This window comes from Nelumbo nucifera, chromosome 6 (assembly GCF_055504915.1).
Source record: "Nelumbo nucifera cultivar China Antique chromosome 6, China Antique-T2T, whole genome shotgun sequence".
Taxonomy (NCBI): Eukaryota; Viridiplantae; Streptophyta; class Magnoliopsida; order Proteales; family Nelumbonaceae; genus Nelumbo; species Nelumbo nucifera.
The window spans coordinates 32,506,055-32,528,974 of record NC_142654.1 but is presented as its reverse complement, the minus strand read 5'-3'; the positions used below and the strand labels follow the sequence as shown (position 1 = coordinate 32,528,974).

At 37.5% G+C, this 22,920-nt stretch overlaps 1 protein-coding gene across 3 annotated transcripts; it reads right to left on the bottom strand.

The window, feature by feature from the left end:
* Window positions 1-490: 490 nt before the first annotated feature.
* On the bottom strand, window positions 491-17,024 carry LOC104606389 (casein kinase II subunit beta-1-like). 3 transcript variants are annotated; one of them, XM_088889530.1, is made up of 6 exons: window positions 16,840-16,979; window positions 16,174-16,422; window positions 6,839-7,057; window positions 2,449-2,558; window positions 2,193-2,358; window positions 491-1,181 (listed from the first exon to the last, which is right to left on the bottom strand). In XM_088889530.1, exons 2-6 carry the CDS (start codon window positions 16,406-16,408, stop codon window positions 1,051-1,053), a joined length of 861 nt encoding a protein of 286 aa, XP_088745656.1. In that variant the 5' UTR covers window positions 16,409-16,422; window positions 16,840-16,979; the 3' UTR covers window positions 491-1,050. The 3 variants fall into 3 exon arrangements, with proteins under 3 accessions (XP_088745656.1, XP_010269851.1, XP_010269852.1); XM_010271549.3 differs by having other exon boundaries at window positions 16,174-17,024; XM_010271550.3 differs by having other exon boundaries at window positions 6,839-7,042; window positions 16,174-17,010.
* Window positions 17,025-22,920: the final 5,896 nt, after the last annotated feature.

Sequence of the window (22,920 nt, the reverse complement as noted above, 5' to 3'; positions counted from 1 at the left end):
GGCATATAGATACTTTGAACCTTGATCTAAGTGTGTACCGATAAGAGACTCGGTACCATTTTTATATGAAGTTGCTGTGCACACAGCCACTGGCTATGCATCAATGAACAAAGAAGCAGGGATGCGCAGCTCTTGTTTGATTTAAAACATTAACATATTTCAAAGACAACAAAGTTACTGAAATGAAAAATATAAAAGAAAATAATGCAGCATGTGCTCTCTTGGGGGACCTAGTTCACCGAGGTGCATAAATTTCTGCCCAACATCGATGCCTTCAGATGGGGGCTGGGGGATGCGACTGAAAAAAATTAGCAAAGCGAACCATTTATTCGTCCCTAAGAGAGAAGCAGCAAGTGGGGCAAGATAAACAGCAAAGGAATAAAAACCAACAGTATGGCGGTTGAAATCACAGAGACACATAACTCGCCACTACCACGAGTAAAACCTCTCCACTGTATTAATGCACAACTTCCCCACTCTCCATAATCTCTTTAAATTGAACATTTAATGCTTTAAGCTGATAATTAAGTGTTATACATCAAATTGCCTGAACCAAGTTTCATAAAAGCATCAGCATAGAAGACAGCTAAGTAAAGAACAATGGCAAAATAAGACTACCATTAGAAAGGAAAGCAAGGCCATCCCCCCTGGAACTAGGATGGAGATCTTGAGGGACCAATGGTCTTGGGTGGGTTGGGTAAAGTAAAAGAGGAAGGTGAAATCAAGACCAAATAACTCAATATGGAGGGCATCTCAAACACTTACCAAGGGGACAAAAGGAAGAAAGAAAAGGACTGCAAATGCTTTGTGAATACATGGCTAAATTAAAAGAAATAATAGCCCGATGGATAGGCCAAGTTGCTTTTAAACATTTACCTCAATATGTAATGAGGTGGAACCAGTACCAGTTGTAATACTTCTGGGGACTTCCGCACTGTAACTTGGTCTCGAGAACCATTTCTTCCCAACTTAAGTAAGAAGAAAATCTCAAATGTTGAAGTTGAAACATTGTAATTCCCATTGAAACAACTGCACCCAGCAACTCCAGCATCATGGCTTATGGATTTTGAAGCCAAATATTCTTGGAACATAGCTCTGAGATGGCTTTTGTGGCTTGAGATGCCCATAGGTCATTAGGAAGAGATGAGGAAATGTGGTTCCAAAATAAGCTCCATCGATGTCTAGGGACAGTGAAGGAAAATAACAGAAAAGCAGAACAAAACAGAGTCTAAAAAGGATTTTAGTCATCCAATCCAATCACCTAGATTTTGCTTGAAATTTCTATAGATGTTACTGGAATATCAACTGTTACAAGCTGTGCATGCACATTGTGAGTCATCATGTGCAACCAAGTTTCATAGTAACTATGAATTAATCTAGCTAAACATGTATTGTACATGTAATGGGTACACGAATTTCAAAACAAACTGATTAACCTTTTGGATTTCATACCATGACTTTTTTAACACGCTATTGTCTTTTAGATATGATGGTTTGATATGTTTTTTTTTTTTCTGACAAGGATGGTTTGATATGTTTTGAGAGGCAATTAGTAAAGAGCTTTGCCAATTTTCTATTTTATGCAGACTAATTGGTCTTCGAAGTTTGGGAACTACCCTAGAATTTAGTTTTTTCTCTTTGTAAAGTTCTATTGCTTAGGTGATGCTAGGCAACAAGGCACTCACAATAACCTAGAATCACCTAGCGCCCTGACACTGTTGCTAATAAAAAACAAGAGGAAAAAAAAAAAATAATGATCACACCAAGTAAGGAGCTTCCCTACATAACCTACTCTATTTTAGCCATGTCCACAAATCCTATGGTCAATTCAGACTATTCATTAGATAGAAGCCCCTTTGGACCTGGCCATGTGTTTGATTTCTTCAGTCCAAATCAGTCCTAATCCAACCTTGTATTCAAGTTTTGCTCAATTATTAACATTTACCAGAGACTTCTCTTAGCTCCAAACTGACTGGTCACATGGATGTTCCTTTAACTGTTTCAACAACTCCACTAAATGATCTGACCAATATCTATTGGAAGAAACATGAGACACTGGATCACCTACATAGATGTGAAATAAAAACTATAGAGTAGAGAAAGGCAACCATAACCAACATATATGCATGAAAAGCAGATTCAGGAATAGATTCAAAACTAATCAAAAAACTTAATAAACCATACAAGGATACTGCCTTGGTACTTTGATCTTGGGTAGTAAATATCTTCACATTTTGGACAGTAGATCTTCACAGTGCTTGACCGAGGAATATCTGATTGACCAACTGGAAGGCAGGGTTGTCCACAGCAATAAACTCTTGGGCATCTCCCAAAGTCATAGTTCTTGTACTTGTCCAACTGTAGAGGTTCCAATGCAAATCTTAGCCATAGTCAAAGACTAGCTATCAGCCTAAGAGTAAGAGAAAATACTCTGGGGTGAGCTCTCACCATTGCATTCATTCCCTTGCTAGTTAAAATATATCGGACGTGAATCAGCCCATAAAGCATCTCTGCAGCTGATTCAACTAATTCATTCTGTTCCTCCGTGAACATATCACCTAAACCCATACAGAGAAAATTTTCATGAACAAGTAAAAGACAGAAATAAAAAAAAAATGTTGGTCCCAAGTCTATAAATGCATATTAGAAACTGTCCCAGAAAACAACAGAAAAATCCAGCAGAAAGTGTTAAAAAAATAAGAAAACCAACTGACATTTGCATGGAGGCCAATCCCTTGGGAAAGGTATAGGAATCATTGAAATTAATTGTAGCAAGAATTACTTTCTTTATATGTCAAATAGGACCCAAAACCTTCACTACATGCAAAGAACACTAGTTACCTCGGCAGCTTCTATAATCTAAGTTCCAAGATTGTCATCATAATAATGCAAAGAACACTTGTTAGCTACTTTTGAAGATTTGCAAGCCATGGATTACAGCATATAAATCCATCTAAATTTGGAATTTTCATTCGCCTCAAAGAATGTGAGTTATCTTACCAACTAAATTCTTGAAGGGAACTATTGCATTCTTGTACATTGGTGTTTGCTCAAAGGAATGTGCGTGTGTGCATGTTATGGACGCATTCGTGGGGAAGAAGTACCGCCGCCGGCAGCAGCAGTAACGTGGGACCCTCATCAGATTATCTAGCTAGCCACAGTTCATCTTACCTTATCTTTATCTTATCTGGCTTTCTTACTCTTATCTTATCTGTTCCAATAAGGATTAGTATAGAGTCTGATTTATCTTAGGGAGTTTTTATCCTTCTTGAGTAGGGAGTCTTATCTAGGAGTCTTATCTATCTTATCTGTAAGCAGTTTAGTTAGTCTTATCTAGGAGTCTTATCTATCTTATCTGTAAGCAGTTTAGTTATCAAGGAGTCTTCCTACAAGGAGGACTCTTACCTCTTGTAATCTCCTATTTAAGGAGCTGAAATTATTGAATAAAGATATCAAATTTCCAGTCAAGAAAGAGAGTAAAAGGAGAGTTCGGTGATCTCTTGGACAAATCACCCTCTAGGACGCCAAGATAGGTTCAGCTAGGAAGGGGAGGAACAAGGGAAAATAGGAGATTTTCCCCGTGGACCGACCCGTGACGAGATCCTACGCCCGGGCCCATAACAGTGCATGCACACACACACACATGTACAAACACAGGAAAAAAGTGCAAATTTGAACTACTTCAACTCTTTCGGGAAGAACTAAAAAAACCACGAATGCACATAAAGAAATATAACTAATCTTGACTGATCACAAGGAAATGGCTTGAAAAGTTTTGGCATTAAGAGAAGCATCAAGATGGAGAGGGCTCTATCAGCATAACCATTAATTCCTTCAAAGCCAATATACTTCCAAACAAAAATGCCCAGCTGGAGGAGTTTACAAACAAGAAAAATGAAATTGAACATAGTGTGTTTTCAAACTATGGCAGAAAAAGAATTTTGCATTAGAGGGATAAGCGATTAACCAGTATAAGGTGATTAGAAACAGATAGCTTGGGGATTTGAATTCACAGGCAGACCATGAGGGAGATTAGAAGATTATCAAGGGAGTTCAATGCATCCTTTAGATAGGTGAGAAGATATGCAAATGGATAGGCAGATACACTAGCCAAACAAGGGACAAACAGGGGTGGAATTTTTGGGTTCCATTGTAATGGTGAAAGCTTTTGAGAGGCCAGCTTCCCTATTATTTGGGGCTGGACTGTGCATCCTTACAGCCTGTTTGGTTGGTGTGACCGAGAAGAGAAAATGGGAATATTCCCCTTAGATTCCCATTTTCATTCATTTGGTTTGTGAGACAGACTGAGAAATAATGAGATGCATTTTCCCAAAGCATGGAAAGCGGGGTCGCACTGAAACGGTGTGACCCCGGTGATAAAGGAAATGACTTGAGAAAAAATACCATCGCTTTGTTAGAAGCTATTTGAGTAAATAGTAGCGACGTTGGAGATGGAGAGAGGTTTGGTGGAGTAACAACGTCGGAGATGGAGTAGCAATGTTGGAGATGTGAACGGAGAGAGGGATATGAACACTGCAGCGGTGTTGGAGATGGAGAGAGGTCCGGTGGAGTAATGACGTCGGAGATGGTGTAACAGTGTTGGAGATGTGACCGGAGGAAGGGATATGAACAGTGCAGCAGCGTTGGAGATGGAGATCAGTCCGGTGGAGTAATGATGTCGGAGACGGAGTAACGATGTTGGAGATGTGAATGGAGGGAGGGATATGAATAGTAAAGGATCAAAGATATGGAGTAACGGCATCGGAGATGGAATTGTAACAGTGTTGACAGTCCGGTAGAGGGGCAGGTGATTAGGCAACAAATAGGGTATGGCAAAACAGGGGGTGGCTGAAATAAAAATAGAAACCAAGGAAAACGGGAGGGAGAGTGGTCTTGCTGTCGTTGCTGGTTCAAGTTGCAGAGGCAAGTGAAGAAGAAGATGAAAAAGAAGAGGGAAAAAAAGAAAGAGGAAGAGGAGAGAGAGAGAGAGAGAGAGAGAGAGAGAGAGAGAGAGAGATGAGTTTGGAACTCACCACGTTGACGCCACTTGTTTGAATTTGAAGGGAGGAAGACGATGAACAGTAGAATAAATTGAATGAAAAACTTAGTTTTACATATGTTTGGGGAATAAGGGTATTTTTATAATTTTAGGTATCTATAAAATGTATTTTTGTCAAAATATAAAAAAAATCAAGCAAAAGGCTTTTCTCAGCAATCAAACACCGGAATGCCAAAATGAGAAAATAAAATTTCCTTTCTCATCTCATTTTTCTCGGCAACCAAACAGACCCTTAATGGCTTAATCTACATTAATGAAGGTTTCCAGGAAGAAACTTAGGGCTGTTCAAAGTTATCAATAAAAAACAGAAAAGAAAAACAAAGCTCAGAAAGGAGACTCCAGGAAGACCAAATTTTCAGTTCACATAGATCTCCAGAAAGAATGAACTTTCAGGAAGGAGACTCCAGCACCTTGATTCTTTTTTCTTGATAAATACCAGCACCTTGAATGTTTTGACAGTAGATTCATTTCTCATTAAACCCAAGGCAGACTACAGAGACATCATGGCTTCTACACCCTCTTCATTAACAACTGGTCTCTAAAACAACCCCTTTCACAATTATTGTAAGGGGTTTTTATCCTAACAGCTTCTTGTCGTACTCTCTTTTTCTCAAGTCTAAATAAAATTTCTTGAGTTGCTGATAAAAAAAAAAAACATTCACAAGTAGATGTACAAACCTTCTCTTCAGTTGGTTGTTAACATTAGTAGCCATGGGAGAGTAAATTGTTACATGCAACTAAAAAATTCAGTGGAGCATCGGCTTAATGGTGTACCTTATGTGGAAAGCCACAGAAATTCTGTCTTCCATTCTTAATTCAGTGGAGAATCATCATCATTTAAGCCTTGTCCCAACCATATGGGGTCGGCTAAATGAATCCTGTTTTGCCATTATCTTCTGTTCAGTGTCATATCCATTGTCAAATTATAGGCGCTTAAATCATTTCTTACTACTTCTACCCAAGTCCTCAGTTTGCCCCTAGCTCTTCTAGCCCCTTCAACTTGTAACAGATCACTTTTTCTGATGGGTGCTGTAGGTGGCCTTCCATGCGAGGATATCCAAGTAATACCACAAAGAACTAATTGTCCAAGGGTACCAACTTTGCCATGATAATTTAAAAGGGTATAGATTGATGGGAATAAAAAATTATACATGTGTTTCTCTATACAATGATCACAAGCATACCTCAATACACCCCTCTACAATGTCAATTACATTAACTTTTTACATTATTGGTCCAACTACCATAGAGGGAGGGACAGTTGAATAAACTTTATTTGGGTGGCATGCAGGTTGACTGGACTTGTTGAGGACTCAAAGGTGGTATGCAGGTGCTGTTTTGTGGGCTTACGGTGGGCCATTTGTCTACTATGTATTTCTATTATTTAAATTTTGCTTAACAAAGTCCGTGCACTGCATGGGTCCCCACTAGTAAATTCTAAAACCTAACCTGATTTTAGAATTCATATACAACCTGTTTTTTTTCCTTATCAAATCCATATACAACCTGTTTCTAGGAATCTGTAGTATAGATTTTGACAAAATCATTCAAATTCCAAAATCCAAATCATTTCAACATGTTCAGTTTTAATATCTGGATTGCTCTAAATTTCCAATTAGATCCTAGTGTGCAATTCAATGAAAACAGACAAATATATGGGTTGGACTAATGTGAACATAGAAAACATAAATAATCATGCAACTGTGCTGATTGATATCACAAACATAATAAAAAACATCTAACTCCAGTAATCCAACTAACAAAAGAAAAAATACTTACCATGAGAGGATTCAACATCCAAAATCAAATCAAGTGCATATTCATAGTAGGGAACTTGACTGCTCAGTCCACAAAGGTTGAAATCATCTTGAATGTACTCATCATCGACTTCACAGAAAAATTCATTCCCTCGTAGATTGCAAAACCATGAGATCCAAGATGTGTCGTCCCCATCAGAACCACTAACATCCGACTCTTCACTGTCTGTTTCAGATTCCTCTGTAATTAATGCGAACAAACAATAACATTGTTGACAAATCAACAAGAGCAATCACATTAAAAGTGGGTGGAGCCCAAAATCCAAAAACAATGTTTGGTACCAACCAAGGTAATGTGATATCCTCATGAATAGTGTGTAATTAACAAGTAATAAATCATATGTGACAGATAGAACCATGACCAATGTTGCATGAAGCTCATAAGTTAATGCAATTGAAATGACAACAAGATGCATGCAGCAGAAAGTATCTAGAAACCACCATTCCTACAAACTAACAAGTTCTAGATGATTATGCTATGTTTGGTTTGAAGGAAAAGGTAGGGTAAGGAAGGGTTTCCCTACTTTTTTGTTTGATAAATTCCTTTCCCTACTTTTTCCTTCAAACCAAACACAGCCTTAAGGTTAGCAATTGCAGAAAAGTAGATCCTTTCGCATTAAAGGCAAAAGGTCATCAGATCTGTCTAATAGTAAGTAGACAACCACAAAACCATAAGCAATAAAACTGTGGCTTAATAAGAACAAACTACTTTTTATTTAAGAAAATTTAAGATAGACCATTGATGACAAAACCCTTCCCTGACCATCCAAGAAATGGCATACCCCCTTAGAAGTTCACCTAAAAGGAGGAAAAGGCCTCTACATAATCAACATAACTTTCTAGCATTATAATTATTTATTTTTCATAGAAAAGTATTTTTTGTTAAAGGTAATTTAGAAATCATGGAAACCACAAGCATAAGGCCGATTCTTCACATAACAGATACAAAGTGACTCACTGAAGACCATATAAAATAAATTATGTACAGATTATACAATTCTCCCAAATCCATCTGAGTTTTGCTTGACAGATACATTGGATGTGCAAACTTCTTTAGAACAGAACCCAAAAGCTTAGGCTCTGTTTGGTTTGTGGGATGGGGATGAGAAAAAGGGAATATTCCCTTATTTGGTTTGAGAGAAAAAGAGGGATGGGTTGGAAAGACGTGGGAATGCAGATGGTGCGACCCCGGTGGAAAAATTGGGAAATCACTGTTACCACTTACCATCATGATGAACAGAGGGAAGACCAAGAAAAGCGAACCAACGACAATGAAGAGGAAGGGGAGAAATAGCGACTCTGTCTTCCTCCCTTTCTCCCTTTCTCAGCAACGACGAACAGACAGTAGTCCCGTCTTTGTCCCTAGGTTCGTCTTCCTCTTCTCTATGTCCTATGTCTCTGTCCCTGTCTCCCTTTCTCAGTGCGACTCTGTCTTCCTCTTTTCTCTTCTCCCTCACCATCTTCTCTCTTCTCCCTCGTCTTCTCTCCCTCCATCTTCTCTCTTCTTCCTCTTCAAACTATGATGGGCTCAACAAGAGTCACCTCTGTTCGTGAAGTTCCTAGCGAAGCTCCTAGAGAGAGTCGCCTCTGTTCGTGAAGTTCCTGGTGAGAGTCCCCTTTGTTCGTGAAGTTCCTGGCGAATCGTCTTCATTGTCGACGAAGCTCTTGGCGAGAGTCAACGAAGCTCCTGGCGAGAATCGCCTTTGTTCGTGAAGTTCCTGAAGTCGTGCCTCTGTTTGTGAAGTTCCTGAAGCTGTGCTTCTGTTCATGAAGTTCATGAGGAAGGACAAACGAAAGAGGAAGGTGAATAGTACTTTTCCCATCCCATCCCATCCCAATAAAACCAAACACAGAACAATTAAATTTTTATACTTTCCCATCCCACCCGAATCTTCCCACAAACCAAACAGAGCCTTAGGTGTCTCACTTTTCTTCCATAAAACCCCATCCATAGGAATAGGAGAGCTCTTCCTTCAACAGTCCAATTATACCCCCATCTAATACATTCCAGCATGAAGCAAATTAGACCATTATTCACAACAACTTCTTTTTGCATTGGCAACACACAATATATCAACCAAATATTTTCTTCCAAGAAGTATTTGAACCAGTGTTTAAAATGCTAATGTGGTAATAGGCACAAATCTCAAGGTGTGTGGTCTAAGCTTCATCAATATGCATTATTTTTTAATAAATAAAAGAACATTGAAAACACAAAAAAAGATAATTAATCATGTATATGTATATGTATATATATGTATTGTATATCCATAATTAATCATGTTGCTCTGTAATTTCAATCATTAAGTTCTGAACTTTTTGATATATACCAAATATCATCTATCAAATTCACAACTTAACAGGAGATTGCAGATCTGGAAGCAATGGAGCTTGTAGATGCATCTGGAAACTTTACGGTGGCAAAGTGGAGCCCTTTATTGAATGAAAAAGGTTTTGCCATAGAAGATGGTGTCATTGTTCATATCCTTGGTCTCCCGTTCCATCTTTGGAAGAAAGAAGTTGTCAAGTCGATTGCTTCTTTATGTGGTGCTAAAATGGATGGTATTTTTGCAGTGGATCTCCGTGCGGTGGCCATTTCCTTGAGTGGGACTAGACTTGAGGAAATTCCAAGAAGAATTCATTTAGCAAATGAGCAGCTAGTTTACTCAGTCTGGTTGACAACGGCCATTGAAGCTGCAATATGGGAAGCTGCAAGAAGGAAGATGAACGGGCTGATGAAGACTACTTACGTGGAAGAAGTCAACTAACTGAAGTGAAAGGGAATAGAGATTACATTGAAATGGCAAAATAGAACCTAGGAAGAGGAAAAGGCATGTGTACAGAGGAAATAACTCTTAAGCCAAATACTGGAAAGGACCTGACACGTGGCTGGTCCTACGCTGAGGCTCTAACAATAGGGTCTCGACATGTGCAACAGGCTCAATCTCAGAAATCAAAACAGGCAGTGGGTCGGCCAGATGGAAGGTCAGACTTGAATTGAACTGAGATCTTGGGTTCAAGTAAATTTAACTCTTCACGTGACACTTTTAATGATGTGAGATCTCTTAACGGGCTTGGGCCTTCGGAAGTAGTAGAAGACATTCAATTGGGCCCTGTTTTGGGCCCATCTCTTGGGTTCAAGTAAATTTAACTCTTTGCATGACACTTTTAGTGACCATGCGAGCCCACTCACGGACGACTTTTCCTGGGCCTTCGAAAGCAGTAGAAGACATTCAATTGGGCCCAACTCTTGGGTTCAAGTAAATTTAACTCTTCACGTGACACTTTTAGTGACCATGCGAGCCCACTGATGGACGACTTTTCCTGTCCATCATCTTCTTCCTCGGCGTCCTCGCGCAAAACAGAGGTCCAAGGAACCTAGAGCAAGTCCAGGTGCAAGAGACTAAAAGTGCAATCCAAAGTTGGAATGTGAGAGGGCTGGAGAGTGCAAGGAAAAGGAGGGTAATAAAAGATCTAATAAAAAGAGAGAATCCTGAAGTTGTGATGTTGCAAGAGACTAAACTAGCAGAGCTGGATAGGAAACTGATCAGAAGTTTGTGGGAATCAAGAGACATAAGACGGATTGAGGCTCCTTCATGGGGGGCTTCATGGGGTATGGTGATTCTATGAAAAGATGAGGTATTGGAATCAATGGAGGAGCTGATTGGCAGATACACTATATCAATAAAGTTTAAGAATGTGGATGATGGGTTTTCCTGGGTATTAACCAATGTTTATGGACCAAATAGGCATAGGGAAAGAAATGAGCTTTGGGAGGAATTGTATGCAATATGGGGTTTGTGGGAGGGTGCTTGATGTCTGGGAGGGGATTCCAATGTCATAAGGTTCTCTAATGAAACTTCTAACCCCAATCAATCCATAACGACCAATATGAGGAGATTTAATGAGTTTATAGACATGAGCAAGCTGAAGGAGATCCCTCTTATGCATACCAACTTTCAGGAAAATCCACTATGTTCAAAGCTGGACAGATTTTTGTTTAATGTGGGTTGGGAGAACCATTGGGAAGATTTGGTGTCTAGAGTGTTACCCAGAGTCACTTCGGATCACCGCCCCATTAGAATAGGATCAGAAATTTTTCTAAATGGTCCCACTCCCTTTAGATTTGAAAATATGTGACTGACACATCCAGAATTTGTTCGCAAAGTTGAGGAGTGGTGGAAGGAGGACCTAAGCGGGGTAAGGTGGGAGGGAATCAAATTCCATAAGAAGCTGCAAAGGTTGAGGGAAAAGATAAAGGAGTGGAATAGGGACCATTTTGGAAGACTTGAAGAAATGAAGCTTACTCTCACATCTCAGATTGAGGAATTGAACAAGATAAAAAATGAGAGAGTTCTTAATGAGGAAGAAAGGGAGCCAAGATGGAAATTGAAGAAAGATTTGGAGGAAGTTCTTAGTAGAGAGGAAATTTGTTGGAGACAAAAGTTGAGACATAAGTGGATAAAAGAGGGGGAAGGAAATACAAAATTCTTCCATGTGATGGCCAATGGTAGAAGTTGTAAGAGCTTTGTGGCTAGATTGGAAATCAATGAAGAAGAGATATCTAATCAAGATGAAATGGCTAGAACCTTCGTGGACCATTTCAAATCCCTTTCAGTGTTTTAAAAGGTGTGGGAGGCGTATGCCTAGAGGTGCACCTCCAGGTGGGGCGCTCCCAAAGCGCCCTGAGGCATATGCCAAAGGCACTGACACCTCTGAGGCGTACACCTTAGGTGCAAGAGGCATACGCCTCATGTGCTTTTTTATGAGGCGTGCTAGAGGCGTACGCCTCATGCGCCTCGTGCACATCTTGTATGAAAAACAACAAAGAAAAAAGAAAAAAAGAAAAAAAGAAAAAAAAAAAGGAAAGGAAAGGAAAAGAAGGGGAAGGGAAGGGAAAGAAAAAGAATGAGAAGAAAAAAAAAAAGAGAAAAGGAAAGAAAAGAAAAAGAAAGGTAAGAGAAGAAAAGACAAGGGGAAAGAAAGTGGTTTTCCCCTTGCCCTTTCGGCTGGGGGCTTCGCCCCCCAAACCCCCCGCCCCCTTTTCGATGCAGCCCAATTTGTTTTTTTGAGTTAGGGGGTCTTGCTCCACTCCGATGAAGCTCGCTTCGACAAACAAGGAGTAACTAGGGTTTAGTTGTATTGGGCCCAATTATGACTTTTGTGTTGTTTCTTTTCTTTCAAAGGGTGAGGCTGCACCTCACACCTCCCATTGGGATGTTTGTAACAATCTTTATTTTGTTGATACTTGATAATGAATTCTTAATGAAATTTTATTTATAATGAAACAAAAACTTTATCAATTTCATAAAAAAAAGTAGATATAGATAACAACTAAGTGTGTCAAACACCCCCCCCCCCCCCCCAAATAGAAGTAGCTTCTATTCACCCCCTTCCTTAGCCAGCTCATATACTATTGTAAGATCTTTGTGTCCATACAATAGTAGTTCTCAAGTCTCAACTTCCTAACCTATTACATAGTTTGTCTCATCTTGTGTCTCTAGAGTTCCACAACTACCCTTGGATCTCTTATCTTGTTTTTCAGCCAGCCCACAACTACCCTTAGATCTCCTCCATCAAAACATCTTTCTAGTTTTTGGCCATTCTCCAGATAGTTTCTCTCATCTTGTGTCTCTATAGTTCCACAACTACCCTTGGATCTCTTATCTTGTTTTTCAGCCAGCCCACAACTACCCTTAGATCTCCTCCATCAAAACATCTTTCTAGTTTTTGGCCATTCTCCAGCCTAGTAGCACTACTAAAATCCCAGCCCTGGTAGAATCCCCAAAGCCTATGAGCCTACGTAGAGCTGTCAATTGGTCGGGTCTACCCGACTGAACTGATGGTGTCATTCTGGTTCTGTGGTTGTGTCCTGGTTAGTAATTGGGTCGGGACCAGTTCTTGCTATTTCAAACTGGTTCAGACCCTAACTGATTATATAGTTAATAGTATATAAAGATCACTTGGTTATTATTTGTAATTTTTGTTATATTTTGTCCAAAAGAGTAAATTTGATAAACAGTACATAAGATAATTATGGTTAAAAACACATATTTTATCAACATATAGACAGTTTAGTATTTTAATTTCAGTTTTGTCCTGATTAGTAATTGGGTCAGGACCGGTTCTTTCTGTTTCAAACTGATTCAGAACCGAACTGATTATATAGTTAATATTATATAAAGACCACTTGGTTTTTTGTAATTTTTGCAACATTTTGTCTAAACGGGTAAATTTGATAAACAGTGCATACATAAGATACTTATGGTTAAAAAGTAAAAATGAATATAAACATTTTAGTATTTTAATTTCAGTTTTATTAAGGTAATATTATCAAATTAAGTTCTAAATTGTTATTATAATATTCTCATTGGTAATTTTATGTGCCAAGTATAATTGGGTCAGACCAGATTGTCCCGATTAATAATTGGTTTGGTTCTGAGTCCTTTTTATTGCCACCATTATTAATCAGAATGGGACTAGTACACCCTGTCCTGAAACAGACCCAACCCATTGACAGCTCTAAACCTATGGGTCCCATAAAAAAATAGCCATAATATGATTCATGGTAATTCTTGATGACACCAGCAATGCTTGACGGGCCTGGATTGCCCAAATTCCAACTATCAAAGCTTAACTTGATATAATTAGGAGCCAGAGGTACCAACAAGAATGTAATGATCCTAGCTGATGACGAAACAGCTTCAAAGTGCCATCCCCTACTAATATCATCTACTGAAAAGGAATAAAAAATTCTTAAAAGTTTTTATCCAATGTGCCACATTAACAAAGATTTTTTTATCAAAACTACTTGAGTTATCTAGACAAAGCTTCCCCTTTTCTTTGGTGGGGAAAAAAATAGACCTTAGATAGACTTTCCACATCCCAGGGTGGATCCACCTGCACACAAAAATGTGAAAAGAATCTAGAATACCTGATAGAAATGGATAAGAGATTAGTAAGTGGAAGATAGATTTACTTGCTTTGCACAAGATACATGTGGGGAGACAAGCACCAGTAATGTTCCTCTTTTCTGTAGAGATTCAAAGGTGTTTCTTTTCAAAAGTATTGCCTTCAACACCCCCCCAAAATAACTCTAATTTTAGGGTTTTCTTTTTACAAAAAAGGGTAACTGGAAGCTTAGGTCCTGAAAAAGGGGTCTTGAAAAGATAGGCACAAGAGAAAGAACCATGAACCATTAGCAATTTTGAATCATATTCTGCAATCTGGCATAGAATCATCAAGGACAACCCCTTCAAGGAAATCGAGGACAACCATTTGTTGGATTCAGCAATCAGCAAATAGACTAGCTGATAAGTTAGTGGCTAGCCAGAAGGGGAAAACAAAAGGGAACATTTGTATTTGGAAGACATCAATGAGAATTGGACTATTAGGGGGAAATTAAGTAAAACAATTAAGGCAAAAGGGGTGGGCAGCACCAGCTGACCAAATTCTCCATGGGGTGCAAGGTGTACATTTCTTGTAAACCATTCATTCTCAAAAAAGGAATACCCCTTCAAGATAACTAACAAGGTTAGTGATCTCAGATGCTAGCCCATCCCTAAAGCCTCTCCCATTTCCTAAATCCCAAGAAAGCCCCTTTGTGAGATGCATGCAATGTAGAATTGAAACAAATTACTATTTACAAGCCTTGTGAATATTCTGCATGGCACAAGAGTATCATCATCATCATATCCAAGCCTTATCCCAACTATGAAGCCTGTTTCACCATTCCATTCTGTTTAATGCCATATCAATTGTTAAATTATTGGCACTTAAATCATTTCTTACTACCCTGCCCATGTCCTTTTTGGTCTATCCCTAGCCCTTCTGGCCCCTTCAACTTACAACAAACCACTTCTTCTTACAGGTACTGTCAATGGTCTTCTATGCATGTGACCAAACGAACCTACTCTACTTTCTCTCATTTTATCACCTATTGGCGCTACTCCTAGGTTCTTTTGAATGATTCATTTCTAATCGACCCTCCCTAGTTTTTACACTTATACATTACACATTTCTGCCACACTCAATTTTTAGACATGTTGTTTCTTGACTGCCCAACACTCTACTGCATAGTCCATACAACATTGCTGGCCTCACAACCGTTTTACAGAATTTTCCTTTTAATCAATGGTACTCACCTATCACATAAAACTACAAATGCACCTCTCCATTTTGCCCATCCTGCTCTAATTCTATGGGAGACATCCTCTTCAATCTCTCCCTCATTATGAATTATTGAACCAAGGTACCATAAAAGGTGACATTGAGTTATCTCTTGGCCTCCAATCCTAATGTACCCTGAATTGTAGTCCTATCATTATTAAATTTACATATCATATATAATCTGTTTTAGTCATATAAGGCCTTTCTGGAACAACACATTGTAAGCAAGGTCTCACAGCTTACAGCATGCACACTATTGTAAACACCGATTGAACTTATCAAATGACCCTAAAATGCACAAAACTCAAAGTTGCTGCCAAATTGCAGAAATGGGTTAAATAATAGAGGGGGGGAAACTGCAGAAGATGACTTTCAAAGAATAAGTGACTCTAGAAATCTATCTTCAAGACAGATAACGCATGCATTGAAATTTAAAATTTTCACCCCGTCACTGTTTGAAGTAAGCAATCCACAAAAGCCAATCTATTAAATACATCATAGCACTTGATTAGAGAATGTTTACTGTCCTAGTTACCTTGAAAGCTTTGAGCTTTGAAGAAAGAAATGTTTCAACGTATTGAGAAATAATAAGAAGAGAGTGAAAAAAAATTAAGGATAGCCTAGAATTGAAGCACTCTCCAAGAAATGAGTAGTCGATTCTAGGTTTTCATTTTACATCTTGTGTTCTATTTCCACCGCAATCCAAACATAGTCAATGAATTCAATGTATTAGCCTGGCTCCTCATTCTATTTCTATGCGAAACTAAACTCAGCTCGTTCTTCAAAATCCACCAGAAAAATGCATGTTTCATAAATTACCAGGAGAAACATTAAATGCTCACATAAATTCGAATTGGTCCCGTCATATGCCCAAAATGCCGTACAATCCAGTCTGTTCCCAAATAATTACATCAACAAGATCTCCAAAACCAAGACAGAGAAATCCAACTCCAGAAACTGGAGTAACAAGAAATACAATTTCAGATACTTAAATTACAAGCATCCAAGCTTGACGGTAGGGGAAAAGAACAACAGAAATATTTAATTATGCCATGAAAACCTGAACTTCAACAGAAAATGGCAAAATGGATAAGAAAAGAATGAATAAACCAAGAAGTTTAAACTGACCATCGGAGCACTTGTTCTTGGAGAGAGACGCAGAACGATTGTGTCTGTGATCAGGCGGTGGCTTGCCGGCGGAGGTGGACGGGACCGATAATCTATCCTTGTCCTTGCCGTTCAAACCCTTAGACGTCGACGGAGACGATTTCTCCAGAACCTTGTCCAGGGCATCATTGATCCGCTTACGATCGATAGGACCGATCTCCGACTTCGATCCGCCGCCGCCTCGATCTCTATACATGTCCTCCCCTTTCTCTGCTGAGAACGCACTTGTCAATGACAAAGTATATCAATCGCCTCCCCTCAACATAATATAACCAAAACCGAGCGAAAAAAAGCAAACCCTAGATTGTAGATAAAGAGCGAACAGGTTAGGGTTTTGAGTGCAAGCAACAGGACAAATAGACTATTCTGACGATCAGACAGGTAGAGAACCCTAGATTTACAGAGAAGAAAAAGAAGAGCTGAAAGGTAAGGTTCTATCTAGACAAGGAGAATGTTGGAGTCAAGACAGAACAAAGCGAAAGAGAGCGAGCCCTTCCCTCTCCCTCTCTCTCTCAGCTTTTCTGGCCTCGCTCGCTTAGAAGAGAACACACAAAGAAAGGAAGGATAGAGAGAGAGAGAGAGAGAGAGAGATTGCGTAAGAGGTGTGTGATGGTAAGACGTTCGCACCCGTCGTTCCGGCGAGGTTGCCTATGCCGGCGGGGACTCCGGAGTCTATTTTTCTCTTGGTTCTTTTTTTGTTTAATAGATCTGTTTATAATAACGTGGTATGTTTGTTTGTGTGTGGTTTCATTTCTCTACGAGTACATTTTTTGGACTCTCCCGCCGCTGCATCATTCATGCCAATGGCAATTTGCTGAGGCCAAAAGCATTTGTTCTGTTTTCTGTTCATGAAGAAGCTTTGAGCACGTGGAGTGCTTGTGTGGCTGATCTAAACCGTTCATCTGATGGAAAACTATGTGGACTGGATTGGAGCCTGGAGTGTACAATTTGGGTTGGGCCAGCCCGAGACTTGCCTTAGCTCCTCGCCTCTGGGGCCTAGGCCTTCGGACCGGGCCATTTAAAATTTGATAAAAGCCCAAACTGAGCCTGCCCATTTAAAGGGCTGCTGACTTCAGCCAACAGCTGAAAATGCTGAAATGAATTTGTTTTTTTTTTTTTTGGTTTTGTCTTTTAGATAATAATAGTGTTTCAAGGAGGTTATGGGATTCTTAATGGATGAAGCTGAAATTTTATTATTTAATTATTTTAACAATTGAACAACAAAGCAAAAAGTTTTTGATTCAGCAACTTCAGCCATTATATAATGGTTCTTAAGCTAGCTCAGCTGCTTTGGTTCAACTCATAAGCTATGTTTGTTGATAATTTGGTTAGCTGCCTGAAAAGTTAGAGAAGCCAGAAAGATAATCTTGGCAAGACACCATTGGATAAATTAGTTATTCAAAAAGTCTGGAGCAAACAGCTTTTCAACTGGCTGACTCACAGCCCATTTGGCTCTCCAAAATTTTCACCAAACATAGGTTGTTTGTATGTGAGTACAGGGTGTCTGTATGGGCCCCTAATACAAACAGCCAGAAGTTATTGGGCTTTAGCCTTCCTAAATGGGCACTAGACTACAATGAGTGAGTAGTGAAAAATGACAAAAACTAAGAATCTTAACCAATGCCTAGATGCCTATAACATTGCCAACAAGTCAAGCCCACTTCCGGCTCAAAATTTGTAAGGTTAGTAACCAGCCCAAAACCAACCCTGTAATTAGCTGAGCCTATGGGGTCTGAATCCTATAAGATCCGATTATAATTGGAATGCCTAGTTGCTAATATGCTCTTTCTTCTCTCAAAATATCTTATAGGATATATATAAATTAGAACAAGTAGGGGTGAGGAAGAAAAACTGAAAAATCAACCGAAATCAAACTGAAGATCTGGTTAATTAAACTGATCAGTTTGGTATTTTAAAAAATCAAAGGTACTGGTTTGGTTTCAGTTAACCAATATAGAAAACCGATAGTTAACTGAACCGACCAATAAACATATATTTTTATATATTTTGTGTATATTTATGTATATTATATATTTTATATATAAATTATATATTTTCTATATTATAAATTAATAAATATGTATTATATATAAATATATATTTATAATATATGATATATTATTTATTATCTAAAATATAATATTTTATGTATATTTCTAATTTTTTATTATATATTTATATATTTTTTATAATATATATTATAAATATAAAAAACCAACGAATCAAACTGACGGCTAACCAAACCAGTCAACTGGTTAACTGATCGGCTTCGGTTCAGTTTTGATTACCAGTTTTCCAAAAACTGGTAACCCCAATTCAGTTTCAAAAATAAGTCTCTAGTTCAGTTTCAAAAATAGGTCCACGGTTCAGTTACCAAACCGTGAGCACCCCTAAGAAGAAGTAAATACCAATTACAACCCAACCCCAAAGCCTGGGTGATAGGGGCCACATCATTTTGGTTCTGTTAGGCCCCGGATGGCAAAGTAGTTGTCGGCCTGAAACCAATTCATCCTACATATTTTGTTTGTGGCTGAACCATGGTCAAAGACTCAGGCAGGTATCTCGGCCCAAAAGCCACGAACCCAGCCCAGCCCGCTAATTCTGGTCACAAGAACCATGAAAATGGCCTAGGGCCCATCAGTTGCCACCTCTCCAATGTTTTAAGAACTAGAGAATGACTCTGTATTGAGTACAAGGTTAGTAATATGATATTTTTTATGGAAAAATTTATGATACCAGAAAGTCTTTTTCTTGAAAATAATAAGATGCCGTTTGAGGGAGAAGCTTTTCAGAGGATTTTTTTCCCTTCGAACACCCCCTTATTGGCCCCAATTAAACATATCAGTTTTAACTTTCAACTTCTCATTTGAGCCATTATTTGTAAAAGGGCTGGTGGCCAATATATATGATTTTGTTTTTTCATTTTAGGTTGAATGGTTTCTTGAGATGGTATTAGAGCTAATCAGACCAAGTGGTCTAGTGTTTGATTATGGTTGTCCTCCATTATAATTAATTAAATTTCAACATAAAGGTATTAGTGGGCCTAAATTTGTCCTTGCTTTCAAACCTAATGGGCTTTTATATGAGGGGGCATATTAGAGAATGAAAACTGCGCCTAACAACTTAAACTTTTATGTTGCATGGTTTTAAAAAAATGACTTGGAAATGGAACTGTTCTGGCCACTGATTTCTGGGTCGATGATTCGACCATCTGGTTCGAACAGATAGTCTGTTATGACAATAAAAATTAAAAGGCCAAAAACTGTTGAACGGGTTGACGGGTCAATGGGTCGTTGATCGATTCAATGGTTTTTGGCCAAGAGTCGGGTTTGGGGTAAAATGGAACCGGTTGGCCAAGAGTCGATTCAACGGCGGTCCCAAAGCCATGTTATGTTGAATCATGAATGGTTACTTGAGAAACACATTTATTGGCAGACACCCACAAAACAAAGTTGATTTTTTATTAGGAGAATGACAATTCAGCGCAGCGTCAGAATTTTTAGGCCCAACATACAGTTGGGGTAGGTGCCAGCTTGGAATTGATGCCAATTCACAAGTGGATATTGATGTAATGATAGAGATATTTGACATTTTGAATTTTTGTAAGTATACAGTGGAATTCAGAATTTTGCATTTAACTGCATCATACTTTTCTGATTACTTTTTTTTTTTTTATCATTTCAATCAAACACCGTACCAAACAATTAAAAATGGTAAACTCAAAGGGCCACATGTACACGTTGATTTTTGGCCCAGCTGATTTAGTAGTTAGGACAGTGTTCAAAACATGTACATCTAAACACCTATGAAACTACATATCACTAGCTTCATTTTGCTCCTATCATGGTTGGAGTAATCCTCTTGACTTACAAAGTTACAAATAAAAAATATCAATTTTTCACATATTATTGTAAAAAGCATTTGGCCGGAGGTATGTCCTCTGATGATCGAGTAGAAGCCAAAATTTTTTCCACATCACCAGGAGTGTTTTGGGCTCAATGGATAGTTAATTGGGATGTAGAACCCCTGGATTCTATCAAAAGCTTCGTGGTTTTGAGTATTTGACACCACCTATAGCGCTGATAACGCTTCACAAATCACAGTTGTATGCTTTCCAGTCTCACCATTAAAAGACTCCTAGGCTTTTTTTTACATCTTAGATATAAGAGTAGTATCCCTGCAATAACTATTAGAAGCCCTCTTGACCGTTTTATTGGATATATTGTTACAGTGATCCCATCCAATAGGGGTGTCAATATATATGGACCGGTTTTGGGCTCTACCCCATCCAAATCAAAATCAAATTGGAAAGATTGAATGAACCAAAGATATATTAATGGATTTATATTGGATTGGGTCGGATTGAACCAATATCCAGTCCATTGATAGAAGATAAGAATACACGTGTCAATGGACCAGTTTTGTGTTGGTACCAATCTAAATTAAAACCAAATTTGAATGGATTGCATGTTTTCGACATTGAATTGGTGTTACATTAAGAGGTATATTGTTATTGGTGAACTTTTTTTTTTCCTTTGAACTCTGAATGTAGAGAATGTTATTTGAATTTTAAAAATTGTCAATATCCATTTTAACCTCATAAATGACAACTTTTATTTGTCTATATAATGAAATTTTAATATTATATTATAATTAATAATTTATTATTGAAATTAACATTTATTATTATAATTAATAATTAATTCTTAATAACACTATTATAATAGTATTAATAGTGCTAATATTATTACTATTATAATAATATTAATGATTTATTATTATTATAATTAATTATTCGTTATTAACAACCAATAATCAATTAATTAGTTATAAAATAAAATGGATAAAAATTATAAATAAATAAATATTTTTAAAGAACTTAGAATTTAACGATTAATTAATTATCCATAAATAAATAATAATAATAATTATTAGATGTTTAAAATAAATAATTAAATAACAATGTTTAATAAATATATAATTAGAAATCTTTGCTGTTTTATAATTTACAATTAATCGGTTAAATAAGTAATTAAATACAAGTAAAAACTCTATAGAAATAATTATTAAATAAGTAAATAGATAATTAATTAAAAATTAAATACTGATTACATAATTGAGGAATAGAATATTTAATTAATTATTTTTGTTAATAATAATAATAATAATAATAATAGTAACTAGAATGTAATTATGCTACTAACAAAAAGTTGTAAAGATTCATCTTAATATATAAGAGTTGAGAGGAAAGGAACAAGCCCTTAGTTTAGACAAAAAGGACATGATGAGAGAGAAATAGATAGAAAGAGGAGATTTGATATGATGCCTTTTGCTTTGATATGGTTATCTTTGCAAATTCCTGTTCTAAGAAGCATTTATGTTTATAATTCATTTATTAAAATTGATGGGGAAATACTTGCTCAAGACATTTTAGGCTAATATTGGTAGTGTAAGTGGAACAATCTCATAATGCACCATCCTCCCTAGGTTGGAGAGAACCCAAACTCGGATTTATGTTACCACTTAAGAGGTCACCAACATATATTATTGCATTTCCACTACGCTTATTTGTTTCTAATCATCTGATAGATAATTGGTGGTGTAAACCTCCAATACGAAATGAAATATCTTCATTACATCTCTCAACTTCTAAAACATATTTTTTTATCTTCAAATATTATAGTTTTTTTTCTCTTGACCAATCATAAAGATTGCAAAAATGATTGACAATATGGATATTCGTAGACTTGTATTAAGACAATGTTATCAAAGCCTCTAGTATGATAAATATTGTCTTCATCATTTTTAAATTCATTGTGAAGAACAACATATTCCTCTTGAGCAATGGGTTCTTTATCAAAGATTGGAGGTTTGTTCCAATCAATATGCTATTCTTCAATAGATGTTGTTAAGGAGAATGACCATGTAAGATTTTCATTACAATCCTTAACAATAGTAAACCGATTAATAAAGTCATCAAATTCGAATTCGTTTGTATTTATACCTCTATGAAACTCTAGGAAGTCAATATGAAGATTTGTTTCCCACTGTTTTTGTTCACCACCTGCAACTACAACCACCTTGGTTACTTACCTTGATGATGATAAAGAACAAGTGAAAGAACCTCCATGAAACATTGGGATCTTTGTCTTGAGGCATGTTTTCCATCGTTTCGAGTCACCATCTGCAATTACATCCGATTTGGTTGCTCGCCTTGATGATGAAAATGAATGAGTGGAGGCACTTGCATTGGAGCCGTTGTCCCCTGTTTTGGAACGAGAATGTAGCGATCTCAACTCTTGAGCAAGTGCATCGACTCGTTTTCTCAACTCTACTATCTATTTTTGTGTTTTGTTGTTGACTTCTTGCTCTATGATATGAGTCACTTGTTCCTTCTTAGAATCCGTGATCAAAAGAAGGATCAAACTTATAATCTAATACAAATAGTGTAGTTTGGAAAACAAATCACATTTAGAAAAGCTTCAAAGAAAAGAATTAAACCTGAAATAAACAAGAAGAACAAATTTTCACTAAATACTTAAGAGAAAATCAACAAAAGCTCCCTAACTTTGCCCCAACTACTCTTTGTATAAAATTCTCTACACCCTCATGCTTCCTACAAGGAAGTTTCTTAATCTAATAAAACAATCATTATAATCATACTAAATCTCTTTAAAAAAGAAAGTCATAATTGAATACAAATTCGAA

What these genes read in the sequence shown, in the direction of transcription:
- LOC104606389 (XM_010271549.3), bottom strand. Translation starts at nt 16,408, where the DNA reads ATGTATAGAGATCGAGGCGGCGGCGGATCGAAGTCGGAGATCGGTCCT. An exon ending in CAAGAACAAGTGCTCCGATG is followed by an intron (nt 7,058 to 16,173) that starts GTCAGTTTAAAC and finishes CATTAATTACAG; the next exon opens with AGGAATCTGAAACAGACAGT. An exon ending in GCAAGGGAATGAATGCAATG is followed by an intron (nt 2,359 to 2,448) that starts GTGAGAGCTCAC and finishes GAACCTCTACAG; the next exon opens with TTGGACAAGTACAAGAACTA.